The following is a 14,896-nucleotide window of genomic DNA, read 5'->3' on the forward strand; positions in this document are numbered from 1 at the left end:
CTAGAATACATACATCGCATTCTGTCCTTGAGAATGTCCGTCAAATAATTGTCGCTCAAGCAGCAGAGTGAGGAGCACCGTAGTCCTTGTCAGGGAAGCCAAAATTGATGCCGAACTGCGGATATACAATGCGCTGCGTGCCAGCCTTGGAGACGCTCTCAAGTGCTGATAGCTGCTCAGAAGTCAGTTTGACAACGTTGAAGTTTTGCTCAATTCTTGCTGGTGTGACAGATTTCGGTAGAGCAAGCACGCCTCTTGCGACGTGGTAGCTGAGCAGAGCAGTCCCCGGGCTGACACCTGTCTCCTCGGCTACCTTAGTTACACTCTCGTTTTTCAACAGTGGACTACCTGTGCTGCCAAGTGGTGAGTATGCCTCCACAATGATGCCTTTTTCCGTGCAGAAATCGACAATTTCTTGTTGTGGAAGTAGGGGGTGGTTCTCGATTTGATTCGCGGCGGGAACCACGTCGACTACCGACAAGAGCTGCTCGAGGAATTTTTTGCTGAAATTCGAAACACCGATAGCCTTGACTTTGCCAGTTTGCAGCAGTTTCTCCATCTCTTTGTAAGTGGCAGCTGGCTTCCGCTCCAGGTCCAGGTCTCTTGATCCATCAGGCTTCTTTGGGAATTTTGGGTCGTTGCCGTTTGGATTCATGGCAACTGGCCAATGCATGAGGTACAAATCGACATACTCGAGACCGAGAGACTTCAGGCTTAAATCCAGATTCTCTTCTACCCGAGTGTGGTATGTGCACCACAGCTTGGTCGTAATAAAGAGGTCGCTCCTCTTAAGCCCTGTGGCTTCAAGGCCCTCTTTGATTCCCTGGCCGACTTCGTCCTCGTTTCCATAGCACCATGCACAATCAATATGTCTGTAACCCGTCTTGATCGCGTGTGCAACTGCTGCACTGACTTCCCCTGGAGCAGATTGCCATGTTCCCAAACCAAGCGCGGGAATCTTTGCGCCTGTGTTCAAGGTGAAAACCGTGTCAGCCAGGTTTTCTCTTTGAGTAGATCCCATCTTCGTGAATAGTGGTGAAATGGTTGGTAGTGTATATTTCAGCTGTACATCAAATTTACAGCAGGATTTGAATGAGTTCCTAAATACTATCACAGGCAGTTTCCAAAAGCTGTGGGGGATTACGTCGGTGTTCGCTCCTTCTTCACTATCTTTTGAACGTTGAATGTCTCCAACTCCCACCCTCGTACCTTTTCCGTGGCATGCTAGCTGTATTCCACTTACATTTACATTCACATTCGCATTTCAGCGAATGGCGGAGGCTTTGCCGACAATTTTCACATCACTCTAATCACCTCTAGGATGGCCATGAAAGTGCAACAACGAGGTCTGTGCATTTATGGTTACTGATAGCGCTGGCTGACTTTTCACTTCAATGTTTTGATCTGCAGAAACTCGAAGGTGGCAGGGGCGTGTTTGCGCTTGTCTCGATGTGGCAACCGATCCGGTCCGCGTTGTCGCACTTTCCGCCAAGCTGGTTAATTGACGTCGAGAACGAATACATTGTTATGTGCAGCAAAAACAAAATGTGGTGAATTGCTCGTTACGACCCAAAGTGAAACGCTGTGCACACTCGACAAACGTAATATCGTGACCATGTTCCACCTACCGCGTCGCCGTGCCTGAGAATCCATTGCCGAGACTAGGCTTCAAACCCCGTTCCCGACAAGTACTCATGACAATCAATGGAGACAGCGGAAAGAGCGTAAGCTGTATAGAGTAGATAGTCGGCGAGTCTCATGGTCTGAAGATGATCGATTTGTTTCCCAGTTCAACCACGGGGCTACAACAGTCAGATGGACCACCAGAAAGCCTCGTCAATGATGTTCCGCTCAATGGATAAAAAGCGGTCAGTCGCTATCAAGGTAAGTGAAGGTCAGTAAACCATATAAATTACAACAATACTCTCCATCGTATACTTGAGACATCATTCAAAAAATCCTGCCGTTACCCTTTCCTGTTGCTTGGTGCTCGAAGACTTACTTACAGCGCCACCTCGTTACTCTCTCCTTCCCATCCGTGTTTGCAGCCAAAGATGAGTGCATCAAAGCTCAAAGTGGCCATCGCAGGTCTTGGGCGTAGGTTGTACACAAATGAACCTGATTACCTAGCTGACTGCTATCTAGGAATGGGAGCTCGCCATGCCAGCCACTTTGCGAACTTGACACCACGAGCAGAATTGATTGCAGCCACTTCCCCGGAACAGAAAGAGCTGGACTGGACACAACAGAACCTGCCTGGCGTTAGGACGTACCTCTCCTACGACGAGCTGCTCGAAAAAGAAGTCAAGAATGGTCTCCAAGCCGTCATAGTGTCGTCCGCGACAGCTGTCCATGCAGAACAAGCCATCAAAGCCATCAAACTCGGCCTCCACGTCCTCTGCGAGAAACCTCTTTCCACGAACGTCGAAATCTCCCAGTCTGTTGTAGACGCCTACCGAGAATCTCAGAAGAAATACCCAAACCAGAAAGTCATTTGCGGCTTCTCAAGACGTTTCGACGCCTCATACCGCGATGCATTCGCCAAGATGCAGGAGGGTGTAATTGGACGACCCGCTGTCTTCCGATCTCAAACATGTGACAAACTGGATCCTTCGGGTTTCTTCGTCGAATACGCCAAGTTCAGCGGCGGTATCTTCGTCGATTGCTCCATCCACGATATCGATTTAGCACTGTGGTTCTTCGGAGAGGACAGTAAGATCAAGAGCGTCTCTGCGGTAGGCATCACAGCTGTCGAGCCGGATCTAAGAAAATACAACGATAGAGATAACGCAGCTGCGGTTGTGGAATTCTATGATGGCAAGATTGCACAACTATACTGCTCGAGGATGATGGCTGCTGGCCAGGAAGATACCACCGAGGTCATTGGGACCAAGGGAAAACTTGCCATAAACACTCAGCCGCAGCTGAACCTGGTCAACATCACCGAGTCGACCGGTATCAGGCGCGAGATCCCACCACACTACTATGGTCGTTTCAGAGACGCATTCATAACCGAGGCCAATGAATTCACTGCATGCTGCTTGGACAACACTGAGCCACCGATGAAGTTGGAAGGTGCTGTTACTGCTGTGCGGATCGGCCAGGCTCTGCAAGAGAGTTTGATCTCTGGAAAGAGGATCGAGTTTGCAGAGGATGGCAGCAGGATTGTTCCTGAAATGAAGGCCAAGCTTTGATCAGCCGTGCCTCGCTGTCGAATTATCTCGCGCTCGGACGTCGGTAATGAAGCGCGGTCAAAAAGCACGGAAGGAGTTTTGGGAAGTCGAAAATGTAAGACGAAGATAGAGAAAGATATATACTTCAAGTTAGAGTCACGATAATGATTAGTACATGTTTCCTGTCACAGTTGTTCTCATCTTGTGTAGCATGTGTTCTTAGATAAAGCGATGGCTCTCAATTGTCGAATCAAAGCGCTTGAAGAAAGTTTCAACAATGGATGGAGAGACCCGTAAGTAAAAGTTGCTGATACTTTGTGTGTTCCCTCTACCGGAATCGATGAGTGTATGTTTTTACACTCAATCTACTAGGAATGCTGATCGTATACAACTATGATGGATACTAAACTGGTGAGGGAGGTCGCACAGGAATAATAAAGGAGTGTGCGACCGTGCGGAACACCGTAGTGGGTGCCAAGACCAACTAATCTGGGACTGTTTCCCTGGGACTCACAATATAGTACATGAGTAAAATGGTATGTAATAGAAGGAAAGCAGAATTGACGCACAGAGCCCCTCACTTTACCGCTGTGAAGTCGCAGGCAGCTCTACTCTTCCACTTTCCGCGGCAGTCCCTGGTCCTAATTCAACAGGTCCACCAGCTTGCTGTCCCGACGGCATCTCATGAACACCTGTATGCGTGGAAAGCGCTTCACCTCGTGGCCCTAGCGTGCCTCCCTGCCCACGCATCTGTGCCTTTTCATATGCGCTTGTGGGGGTGGATTCGTGACTACTTTTCTCAGCAACCAACGCAGCACCGCCAGCATTCTGCTTCGTCCTCCTCTTTCTGCGCAGGAGTAAGAAGGCGATTACTGCGATGGCAAGGGCCGCGATGACGACGCCGACTGAGATACCTGCTTTAGCACCTGTGCCGAGGCCAGAGGAGTCGCTGGCCGTTACTGGTGGTAGGGTGTTGTTTGTTGCGGATGCGGCGGCGGCGGCAGCGGTTCCTGTGGATGTTGGATTATTGCTTGGAGTGACTGAGCTTGGCAGGCTTGTGGCCGAGGTCGAGCTCGAGCTCAACGTGCTAGTGAACGTTGTGGCTGGTTGTGCTACCACGGTTGTTGATGCGGTACTGGAGACGCTGCTGGTGCTGCTAGATGAAGCCGCATCGTTGATAACGAAGTAGGAACTGATAAAAGGGTCGCCGAAATTGAGACCTTTGCATATGTAGAACGCGAATAATTTACTGTCAGCAAGGTTGAAGCCCTTTGCGACGGCGTCGACTGTCCATCTGTAGCTCGTGGGATGTGATTGCGAATTTACAATGAGCCATGTTATGGTCTGGTTGGAGGTTGAGTAGTAACCGAGTGAGAGGATGTTGTAGTCTGAGACATTTGTCCAGGAAATGTCGATTGTGTTGCCCGGTGTGACTGACAAAGATCCGTCATTGCCTGCAGGATTGAGAAAGTAACCTGTAGCCAGCACTGTCGAAGCGAAGCTAAGACTAGTGAGCAGCAGTGTAAGAGGCAGCATTGTCGCTCGTTGGGCTGGAAACAACAGGCTTGGTGTATATTATGAAATGAGCGCAGAAGCTTGGTAGTTGATGTTGATGCTACTGCTAGAACACCAGGCTCATGGCTTGTACTACCCAACAGCAGCGATAAGTGTCGAGGGAAAAGCAACGAAAAACCGGGAAAAAGAACAATGCAAACGACAAACCGTGATGATGGTCAATCAGATGTGCAGAAGCATGGAGCTATGGCTGTGCCATATCACAGCAACAACTTCTCATCCCAACACTGACCCTCTACTCTATTTCGAGAGCGTGCAACCACGTGGATCGTGATGTGGTTGGTTGAGAGCACAATGAAGGTTTGACAACAGGAACTTGATGGAGCGCAGCCACAGTTGTACTTGTGGGCGGAAATGACGTTAGCCAGACGGGCCCGGCTTGCGGCCGTTTTGAAAGTAGAAATCCGTGCTGCAACAAAAGCGAGGTTCGTAGAACTAAAGGTACTTCAAGAAAGCAGCTGGTCTTTGTAGGTTTCGTGCAGATACCAAGCACAAGTTGAAGCCGCAGAAAATGCTGACCACCGACATGAGCTGGACGAAGCTGGAGATGTGCACAGCTCAAGCAAAGAAAGACCAAGCACTGCCTTCAGCAATATAAGCTTCCCTAGCGTAGTTTCAGTATCCAAGTCACAACTCTAGTGTCAAGCCATTGGCACAGCAAATTGAGTGGAGGACCAAAAATGCAAAGTTGGAGTAAGGCCTCCCAAAAGCACTGGAGAGGATGCCTCTGTGATGACAATTCTCGAGACAAACACGACAGGAAGAGGAAAAGCTCGTTGATGATCCCTGCATGCGCAGGAAGAATGAGATCAAGGCGGGACCAGTATCGTGCTTGAATCTAGAGCTGGAATTTAGTTCGTACACGATCCGTCTTGCCTCTCCATTCCCATTCTTGCCCACTGGCACGTTGAATACCTTTATCAACACGTCTGAGTTTGAGTGTGAGTCGAGGACCCAATTCTTGAAGACCAGCTCGAATGCCTTCTGCGCCCTTCATCTCTTTACCGTCTGCACCAACAACAGACTTCTCCATCTCTCTTTTCTCGCGAAAAACGTATCTGTGCTTCCTCAGAAAGATGAAATCGCGCTGGTTGTGCAAAGTAACTACTTGCCGACCTTGTAGTTCCGGGGTCGATGGATACATAGACCTGAACAGATGGGCAGTGAGCAAGCCAAGAGGAGTTGTAAAATTGTTCAAGATGAGCTCAGGTATATGACTTGTAGGTCTACCATGACCTGGAATTGCTTTTCCCTCGTACCAATTTGTAATCGTGAAGTGAAAGGTTGGGCCTACGGGTAAATGCACAACGACAAGACCAGAAGGCTTCTTCATGTCCTCTTCCAATACAGCAAGAGTAGTGTATTCTCTCTTGGCCGCGAAGGCAGCAATTTCCCTTACACTGAATTTATGGCCGTATCTGTGAGATGATCGACGGACGTACTTGGAATTTGGTAACAGGTTGACGAGGACTTCTGCTTCGTGGTGGAGGGTAGAGTTTATTGAGGTGGTAACCAGTATTTTCGGCATCGGAGGCTTTTCGTCTGGAGGAAGGAATAGAGTAGGGAACTTTTTACTGAGGGCAGCAGGCGCTAAAGATAAATTCGTGGAGGTAGTCGACCGCGCTGGAGGGGATGAAGCTCTTTGCCGGATCTTTGCAGTCGCTGAACGTAATTGAGACTTGGTTGGTAGAGCATTCTCAGCGTCAGGATCCTCGGGTGGTTCTAGATCGTCGACCTCGTCGTCTGCTTCGCTATGAGTACCCATGTCTTCATCCTCGTCCAGCATGCTGTCACGGTCACTCTCTTCGGCATCGCCATGCGACGAGAGGTCTTCGTCATCTCCAGCCAGGTCTTGTTCCTCCGCGAGCTTCCGCCTCTTCAGTCTCTCAACGTTGAAAGCGACGCCGAGACCTCCATCTTCGGGCTCATCCTGAACGTCGTCCCATTTTCTCTTGGACTCTAACGTCTGTGGGACATTCTCACGCAGGCGCTGCTCTCTTAACTTGGGGTTCTTGGCCTCTTCCTTCTTCCTGGCAAATCTGTCTGCTCGCCTCAGCACATCTCTCGCCTGTTTTTGCTTGATGTGTAATTGTTGCCGTCTGGCCTTGTTGGTTGTCTTGAAAGGAAGGGCTGCCTTGTCTGATAGTCGCAGCTCTTTCGAAGGCATGTTTGGGTAAGTCGCAAGTCGATAAGCATCAGTCCATATGTACAACCACACCTCAGATGATACGAGTAGTAGAATGAATGCGACGCCTGTAAGAGCCTGAACTTTTTTTCCCAGGCATGAATTTTAGCACTTGAACCTACGCTAGCCTCCGGGTCTATGCGGGGCGCCCCTTGGCCAGTGATGAGTCGTGCTCTCGCGGATGCAGGTACCACTTTGGAGTCATATACAAACATTATTTATTTTGTCGTGGGAGGGTGTATCATTTTTGAATGCGGTCGCTCTTTCCTCGTCTGATCTCGACATCTCCTGTCCGAGCATTCTCGACTACTACTGCGCTCTGCAAGATCAAGAGGGTTCAGCCTCTGACAGACACCATGGCTGCTACAAACACTACGAAGACTGGACAACCCTTCGATCGAGATGTGCTGGACTCACTCTTACGGCGAACTGGCTTCTATATGCCTTCGTTCGAGATTTATGGAGGAGAAAAGGGCCTGTACGATTATGGTCCGCCTCTTACTGCTCTACAATCCAACTTCGTTGATCTATGGCGCAAGCATTTTGTGCTCAGAGAGAAAATGCTCGAGGTCGATACCACTATCATTACCCCCGAACCTGTATTCATAACGTCTGGCCACGTCGCCAAGTTCGCTGACTTTATGTCTAAAGACCCTAAGACTGGCGAGATCTTCAGAACAGACCATCTGATCAAGCAAGTACTTGGTGCAAGACTGAAAGCCGACCAGGACGCTCGTGGTCAAACGATAGAGGTTGAGAAACCAGACGAGCCACAGAAAAAGAAGAAAATTAAGGACGTTAAGATTGAGAAGTTAGACGACGCAGTAGCTCAAGAATACAATGAAACACTTGCAAAACTAGACAACTACGATGGAGAAGGCTTCAACGAGCTCATCAAGAAGTTCGACATCAAGGGTCCAACCAGTGGTGTCGACCTAGACCCGCCGAAGCCTTTCAATCTGATGTTCCAAACGTACATTGGTCCTAGTGCTGACAAACCCAATGGTTATCTACGTCCCGAGACTGCCCAGGGTCAGTTTCTCAATTTCCAGAAACTGCTCGAGTTCAACAAACAGAAAATGCCCTTCGCTTCTGCCTCCATCGGCAAGTCCTTCCGAAACGAAATCTCTCCACGTCAAGGTTTATTGAGGGTAAGAGAATTCCTGATGGCTGAAATCGAACACTATGTCGACCCTGAAAGTGGCAAGAAGCACGAGAAGTTCGAAGATGTGAAGGACGTCAAGCTTACCCTACTCAACAGACATACACAACTGGCTGGAAGTGAAAAGACTGAAGTGATGACGGTAGGCGATGCTGTCTCGAACAAAGTCATTGATAACGAGACTCTTGGCTATTTCATCGTTCGCATCCAAGACTTCCTCCTCAAGCTCGGCATAGATCCTAGCAAACTCCGTTTCCGCCAACACATGGCCAACGAGATGGCTCATTATGCCGCTGACTGCTGGGACGCTGAACTTTTTGGCTCTTTCGGTTGGATCGAATGCGTTGGATGCGCTGATCGCTCCGCCTACGATTTGACTGTTCACATGAAGAAGACCGGTGCCCCATTGGTAGTACGTGAGAACCTTCCCGAACCAAAGAAGTTCAAGGAGTATCAAGTCGATATGAACAAGAAGAAACTAGGTCCTAAATTTCGGAAAGATGCGAAAGCGGTCGAGAACGCTGTTGAAGACTTGTCCCAAGATCTCAGAGAAAAGCTCTCGTTGGAATTGAAAGATAGTGGAAAAATTACCATCGACACCCCAAACATTGGCAATGGCAAGACGGAACTGGACAAAGACCTAATCACAATCGAGCAAAGAGAAGTCACACAGCATATCCGAGAATATACTCCGAACGTCATTGAGCCATCCTTCGGTATCGGCAGAATATTGTACCATCTCCTCGAACACGTCTTCTGGACTCGTTCTTCCGAATCTCAAGACGAACCATCAGCAAGAAACGTGTTAAGCATCCCACCTCTCATCGCGCCCATCAAAGTCCTTATTGTCCCGCTCTCAAATCACCTTGATTTCAAACCTTTCCTGCGTCACTTGACGTCTCTTCTCGACGAAATGGACGTCGCCAACAGTATCGATGACTCCAGCGCAAGTATTGGCAAGCGATACAGCCGGAACGACGAGCTAGGCACTCCTTTCGGAATCACTGTAGATTTCCAGACCGTGAAGGACAAGACCATCACCCTTCGAGAACGAGACAGCACAAAGCAAGTACGTGCGAGTCAGGAGGATATCTGCGCTGCCATTGAATCGCTAGTAAGAGGTAGGGAAACATGGGAACAGGTCAGCAAGCGGCTGCCGGAATTTACAAGTCAAGAGGTAGATTAGAGTGATGCCTCGACCGGTATCTAGTGGTATAAAACGAGTCGCGGTCAAGAGGTCAATGTTTTCGCGCGAATAGGTCCTGCGGTGGCAGGCTCTTCGCTAGAGCAAAGACCTGCCGGAGCATTATGTGCCCACGGCTCTATAAGCAGGAGAGCAAGACGAAATTCCGAGCTAGAGGAGAGCATAAATCCTCGTCTCAAGCCAGCAAACACGCAAACACCTTACTCGTCAAGAAGATACAGAGCTCGTCGAAGATTCTCAACGACCGCGAGAAGAGTATACAAAGATTGCGCGGAGCACTACCGACTTATTCGGAGACTGTCGAGAAAGAGACTCGCGCGGACTGACTAAATGCACTCCTTTTCAAACAAAAAAATGTGTCTGTCTGATGAAGCATGCACCAAGCCGAATACACAAAGCTTTACCTTTTCAGAACTCCGATACTTTGTACTAGTAGGATGTGCCTTCGTATCTATGACATTTCTACTAATGCCATCCATGACCACTACTAATAAGTTAGTCTTTCATGCTGGCCAGCCTCCGTCTCAACGTCTTATCCTCGTCTCTCATTACGTCCGCTTCTCTCCCGTGTACACACATCTTCCCCCTCAGTCATCCTCACACGATTGTTCTTTCACACCATCTCCCCCTCCTCAACACTCAAATCAGGTACTGTGACGAATCTCACAGAACCATCGACACCCACTAAGTCATACTTCCACTCTGCATGACCCTGGTCAGGTGGAGTAGGAGTCCAACCAAACTCTCCACTCGCGATGAGTCCCTTCTCATACAATTCACTCAGCATCTGCGCTGCCCAGTGATTGTCACCGTATACTCGCTGCTTCGCGATGAGTCCTGGGATAGTTCTTTCTCTGTCTCCTAGGCTTCGTCTGAGTTTCTTCTTGTCTTCGCGGGCCTGTTTAGAATGTGGCACGCTAGTGTGTTGACTGTGATTATTGGCTGTTGGCAATTCGGGTTTGTTGAAGTTTGCGCTGTTGCTGCTTAGGGCTCCGATGACCTGATTGGCGAAGCGCTCGATATCATCAGTAGCGCCGTCGATCTGTTCGCTGAATTTGTGCACCATGTTTTGCTAGTTCCAGTAGGGTGCTCGCAGGCCTGTGAGCTGCTGTACTACGCTTTCACCTTCTGCTGCTGCCACCTCTTTCTTTCGTTGGCCGCTGAGTTCCATTTGTATCGCTCTGTGAACGTGGACGAGCCAGTCGACGTAGCTTTGGGCCTCGTTGTTGCGGTCTTCGACGAGCAGTCTGGCGAATTCAAATTCGCTTCCATCGAGGCCTTGACGTGCAAGTTGAATTGAGAGACCGGATTTTGAGCCTCGGCAGGAGGGGGTAGACACGTATGCGAGGAGATTCCGTACCTGAGCATTAAGATGAGTTTCCAGAACCGGAATTTGGTTGATTTGTGGATCAAAAGCTTGCAGACTGTCAAAGCCAGGGCCAAATAGGTCTTCTAGGAGATTCGGAGAGACTTGAGCATGCAGCCAAAGAAGGACGAATTGACCGTTATCAACAAGGTAGGCGCCACCCTCTTCGATGCGAGCATAGCTGGCGCGGAGAGTTTGTGGTACGACTAGTTGGCCAGTAGTGGCGTCGGCGAAGCAATCTTCGGGATTCAGGTTGTGGATTGGGTAGATTCGAGGATAGAGGTAAAGACTCGTTTCGTTCACGCCTGCTGAACGAAGAAGACGAGCAGAGTGAACACGACGATCAGTTGGCTCCATACCACCTATTGAATTTTCATTAGTTTTCAGAACACTGAGATTCAGGTCATGAGACTTACCCTTGAAGGCTCGAGACTTGATCAAGCCGAGCATGTACATAGAGAACTCCTTCAGATGCTCTGGCAGTACGAGTTGACCTGGTGGATGCGAACCTGAGAAGTTTTTCCTGTACGCAGCAAGAATGTCAATGGTCTTCTCTGTAAGATTGGCTCGAATGTCTTTCAAGGACTTCTCCGATATTTTCGACGCAGCTTCTTTCGCCAGTATGCTGACAACGGCGTCCTGGTCCACTGTTTGCATTGTGTCCGTTGCGCTGTCGTTGACACCAGCAACAATGTTGATGCAACGTACTCTCCGCTGACCTGAGGCTGATGTGTACAGTAGCGCGGTCTGGAAATGTGCGTCTAGTTTCGAATCGAGCTTGCCGTCGTAGGAGAATATTACGGCTAGAGCCTTGTCTGCGTCAATAGAACCAATCTCCAGATCAGCACCAAAAGAATGTTGTAGGAAGCCACCGTGGTAAGCGGCAACTTGGAGGCCATTTGAGCAACGTACTTTCATTAATGCTTGAAAGCCGATTTCTCGCGTTATAGCATGCTCTAGTTCGGATGTGTACTTGAAGGAATCTCGTGGCGCCATGAAATTTGGATAGAAGAAGATCTCACCTCCAGTTAGCCTAGCAAGGTGTCCTATCGTAGCGATATCCATGTAGCCACCACCTGGAGCAGCGATGAAAAAGTCGACACCAATTCCAGCCGTTACCATAGCACTAGCAGTCTTTTTGAAGCCAGGGTGCTCGGTCGTGAACAATTTCTTTTCATGATCAGTATCTCTACCCTTTCCATCGTCTCGGAGATGAAGTCGCCCAGGACCCCAGGTAGGTAAGGAGGATAACGAACATATGATCTTTCCACCGGTAGCGGTCAGTGCGGCCAAAGCAGCATTGAGTGCTGGTAGCAATGCTGGTTCCGGATTTCTGATGAGTGTAAACATGTTCGGAAGTGCTCTCAGTATAGACACAATGACTGACTTTGACTCTATGGGATCAACGAACAAACCAGTTGCCAGAGCGACAAAAGGATCTTCCAGATCCGGCATCACCATCATCTGAGCGGTGGTCAAGCCTGGGCTTAGATTGTAGAAGTGTATGTCCTTGTCAAAAGTGACGATACCAACCTTGGAGCCGACAGGTATTCGAGTTGGTCGCGGCTCGTCCGACTCTTCTTCTTCTTCCTCCTCGTCGGGGTCTGGACCGTATAACGCATTTAGTATGCCTTGGCAGGTAGCAGCCAGTAGACCGCGATTGATAGCTTCCTGTGATGTGTCAATCAAGAACAAGTATCGAAGTCCAACAGGTTCTTTAGACCAGTACTCCTTAGGTACTGTAAATTCGACCGTTCCAAGCATGAGCTCGGGCCGCTGCATTCTGTCGACCCGAATACCAGAGACATCCGTTGGCGCATAATATTCCGGCGGTACATCGTTCGCGAAGCTACACATGTTGCAGACCAGCTTGTTTCCACCAGATTTGAAAGTCATAAAAGGATTTATATATGTTCTACACCTTCGACATCTTGGAGGTCCAGCCTCGCCGAAGTCGAGCACAGGTATCGGGTGTTCGCCCTCCTGCAGAGGAGCCAGCGGCTGTAATATTAGGCCTAATGGTAGAGCCGTTGAGTTCATGGCTTCTGCTGATGCAGGAATATTATTGACGGTCAATCGGGCGAATTTAGGAGCGGAGTTGCCCTGATCGTAGGCGACGAAAGGTGTAGCGGCAGCAGGAGGTAAGTGCTTCTCCATTGTAGGGTATACCTCCTTCTGATACTGTAGTGTCTGGAGGTCTCTTGATCTTGCCACACTCGGAAGCTGCTCTGGATCAACTTTGCCTTGTGTGGTCACTGCTTCTTCTCCCATGCGCAGTCTGTCTCCGGCGTTCAGCATAGGTGCTGTTGAAAGTCCTGGGCTTGGACCGGGTTGTCCCTGCTGCTGTGACTGGCCTGGTTGTAGGAATTGAGCATTGGCCTGAAAGTTCGCTGCCGCCGGAGGAGGTGCATTCGCTGACGAGCTGATATCATGGTAGGCATGCCGTTCCTTCTTCCTCCTCGCATGAGGCTGTCCGACACCCATGTTCGCCATCTGGCCCGCAAGACCATTAACTCCTCCATCTTGACCTGGGAACTGTTGCGAATTCGCTGGTGCTATGCCTGGTTGACCGTAGGTTGCACCTACAGGATTCTGAGGCTGCTGCGGGTATGGAGAGGCGTTGTTGTACTGCTGTCTCGGGTCCTGACCTTGCTGGTAGTATTGCTGTCCACCAGCATACTGTCCAGCATATTGGTCGGCCATGGTGTGAGTCACTCAATGAGTTGAGGTTACCGCAAGGAAGACATCGGTGGCTATGAAAACTGGCTTGAAGTGATTGATCAATGTACTAGCTAATTAGCAAAGAGTGTACATCTGAAAAGTCTATGCAAAGTGTTCGTTTTGTGGTTGAACAGTTGTCCTCTTAATTCGGTGCTATTATTCGGGGAGTGGTAAACACCACCGCACCTGAAAATTGTTCGGCTACACTTTGGTTCTTTGCATTGCATATGCACTACCATATGAACACGTGTAGTAAGTTCTTTCAATACTCGTATCGCAACTACGATCAGTGTCCGAGTATTGCATGATCAAACAACCCTGGAGATACTGTCAACCAGCTGCACAACTCGCAGTGTTTAAAACTGCACATGATCCACTATCCAGATGCAATGACCTTGGGCTTCTGTTCTGGTCATGATACAAAAAGAATGACGATAAGGCACGTTCGCAAGGACGAAGACGTTGCTGGCTGCAATAACAGATAACTGACAGCCGAACACAGACTTCAGCTTGTAACATTCCAGATAGTATTTACTGCTTAGAGACCGTAATCATACACAGTTTAATGACCAGATCTTCCTACCAATTGACATTTCCGCAGCGGAATTTTCCAGGCGTGTTCCGACCATATGGCCTGGCGTGCCGTAAAATGCCAGGTGCTGGATCATGTAGTCTATCGACAAGTCGCAACTAAGCTTCGGCATGACTTTGTGCTGGGCTCTAGTTGGAAATACCGATCACACCGCAGGCTGGTCGACCACCTGCATTGCCCGTCTTCTTGGACTCTTCATGCCCGCCCTTGCCAAGGTCGTCAGTACCCGCGTGGACGACGATGGTGCGACCTAAGACGCTGTGTTCGCCGATGAGCTTGATGTGGCTGTCGGTCACGCTCCCCTTGGCATTACCCGAACCGTCGGTCTTGAAGTTGCCTAGGTCACCGACGTGACGTTCACTATCTTCAGGTGCACCGTGTTGCTTGCCGAATGGATTGACTGGAAAACAGATTAGCTATTATTACTGAGGGATATATTACGTAGGGACTAAACGTACAGTGTGGTCCGGCACTAGTGCAGCCGTTTGTGTTATCGCCAAACTGATGGATGTGCATGCCTCGTTCGGCATCAGAATCGTGGCCGGTAATGTCCCATGAGATGTTCGTGGGGGAGGACTCGGAGGATTGCTCGAAGGTGACGGTGCCCTTGATGTTGGAGTCACCTCGTAGAACAGCGACTAAGCGAAGTATCAGTTTTCAAGTGCTTTCCAATGCTAGCGACAGCGGCCGTGAGAAGGCAGTAGTTCCGAGGTAGACATGCTAAGGCGGTAGCAACAACATTGACGTGGTGCGTTGTGGCAAGATACTTGTCGGATAGGTACTGTCAGGTGCTGCAAGGTAGATATACGTACCGGCTTTGACCATTTTAACGGTTGTGTTTGTATTGAAAAGATTGGTTTCTTATTGTCGATTTTATAGATTTGGTCCTGGCGTAGTTAATAGCTAAAGAAGTTTACA

The 14,896-nt window shown here is 49.3% G+C and overlaps 8 protein-coding genes across 8 annotated transcripts; 2 read left to right on the forward strand and 6 right to left on the reverse strand.

Moving 5' to 3' along the window:
• Window positions 1–55: 55 nt before the first annotated feature.
• Window positions 56–1,021, reverse strand: GAR1_2 (H/ACA snoRNP pseudouridylase subunit; the record flags this gene model as incomplete). The annotated part of the gene is made up of 1 exon (XM_064900165.1): window positions 56–1,021. One exon carries the CDS (start codon window positions 1,019–1,021, stop codon window positions 56–58), a length of 966 nt encoding a protein of 321 aa, XP_064753477.1.
• Window positions 1,022–2,054: 1,033 nt separating this feature from the next.
• LTR64_005828 (uncharacterized protein) lies at window positions 2,055–3,194 on the forward strand (the record flags this gene model as incomplete). The annotated part of the gene is made up of 2 exons (XM_064900166.1): window positions 2,055–2,097; window positions 2,146–3,194. 2 exons carry the CDS (start codon window positions 2,055–2,057, stop codon window positions 3,192–3,194), a joined length of 1,092 nt encoding a protein of 363 aa, XP_064753478.1.
• A 561-nt stretch (window positions 3,195–3,755) lies between these two features.
• LTR64_005829 (uncharacterized protein) lies at window positions 3,756–4,709 on the reverse strand (the record flags this gene model as incomplete). The annotated part of the gene is made up of 1 exon (XM_064900167.1): window positions 3,756–4,709. The coding sequence occupies one exon, from the start codon at window positions 4,707–4,709 to the stop codon at window positions 3,756–3,758; it is 954 nt and encodes a 317-aa protein (XP_064753479.1).
• Window positions 4,710–5,586: 877 nt separating this feature from the next.
• On the reverse strand, window positions 5,587–6,915 carry RPF1 (Ribosome production factor 1; the record flags this gene model as incomplete). The annotated part of the gene is made up of 1 exon (XM_064900168.1): window positions 5,587–6,915. The coding sequence occupies one exon, from the start codon at window positions 6,913–6,915 to the stop codon at window positions 5,587–5,589; it is 1,329 nt and encodes a 442-aa protein (XP_064753480.1).
• A 374-nt stretch (window positions 6,916–7,289) lies between these two features.
• GRS1 (Glycine--tRNA ligase 1, mitochondrial) lies at window positions 7,290–9,281 on the forward strand (the record flags this gene model as incomplete). The annotated part of the gene is made up of 1 exon (XM_064900169.1): window positions 7,290–9,281. One exon carries the CDS (start codon window positions 7,290–7,292, stop codon window positions 9,279–9,281), a length of 1,992 nt encoding a protein of 663 aa, XP_064753481.1.
• Window positions 9,282–9,938: 657 nt separating this feature from the next.
• LTR64_005832 (uncharacterized protein) lies at window positions 9,939–10,365 on the reverse strand (the record flags this gene model as incomplete). The annotated part of the gene is made up of 2 exons (XM_064900170.1): window positions 9,939–9,950; window positions 9,985–10,365. 2 exons carry the CDS (start codon window positions 10,363–10,365, stop codon window positions 9,939–9,941), a joined length of 393 nt encoding a protein of 130 aa, XP_064753482.1.
• Window positions 10,366–10,371: 6 nt separating this feature from the next.
• SFB3 (COPII coat Sec23p-Sfb3p heterodimer component) lies at window positions 10,372–13,368 on the reverse strand (the record flags this gene model as incomplete). Its single annotated transcript, XM_064900171.1, has 2 exons — window positions 10,372–11,027; window positions 11,082–13,368. The coding sequence occupies 2 exons, from the start codon at window positions 13,366–13,368 to the stop codon at window positions 10,372–10,374; spliced, it is 2,943 nt and encodes a 980-aa protein (XP_064753483.1).
• Window positions 13,369–14,106: 738 nt separating this feature from the next.
• SOD1 (Superoxide dismutase [Cu-Zn]) lies at window positions 14,107–14,803 on the reverse strand (the record flags this gene model as incomplete). The annotated part of the gene is made up of 3 exons (XM_064900172.1): window positions 14,107–14,378; window positions 14,437–14,616; window positions 14,791–14,803. 3 exons carry the CDS (start codon window positions 14,801–14,803, stop codon window positions 14,107–14,109), a joined length of 465 nt encoding a protein of 154 aa, XP_064753484.1.
• Window positions 14,804–14,896: the final 93 nt, after the last annotated feature.

The sequence above is a fragment of the Lithohypha guttulata genome (assembly GCF_036872675.1).
Source record: "Lithohypha guttulata strain CCFEE 5908 chromosome Unknown scaffold_4, whole genome shotgun sequence".
Classification (NCBI taxonomy): Eukaryota; Fungi; Ascomycota; class Eurotiomycetes; order Chaetothyriales; family Trichomeriaceae; genus Lithohypha; species Lithohypha guttulata.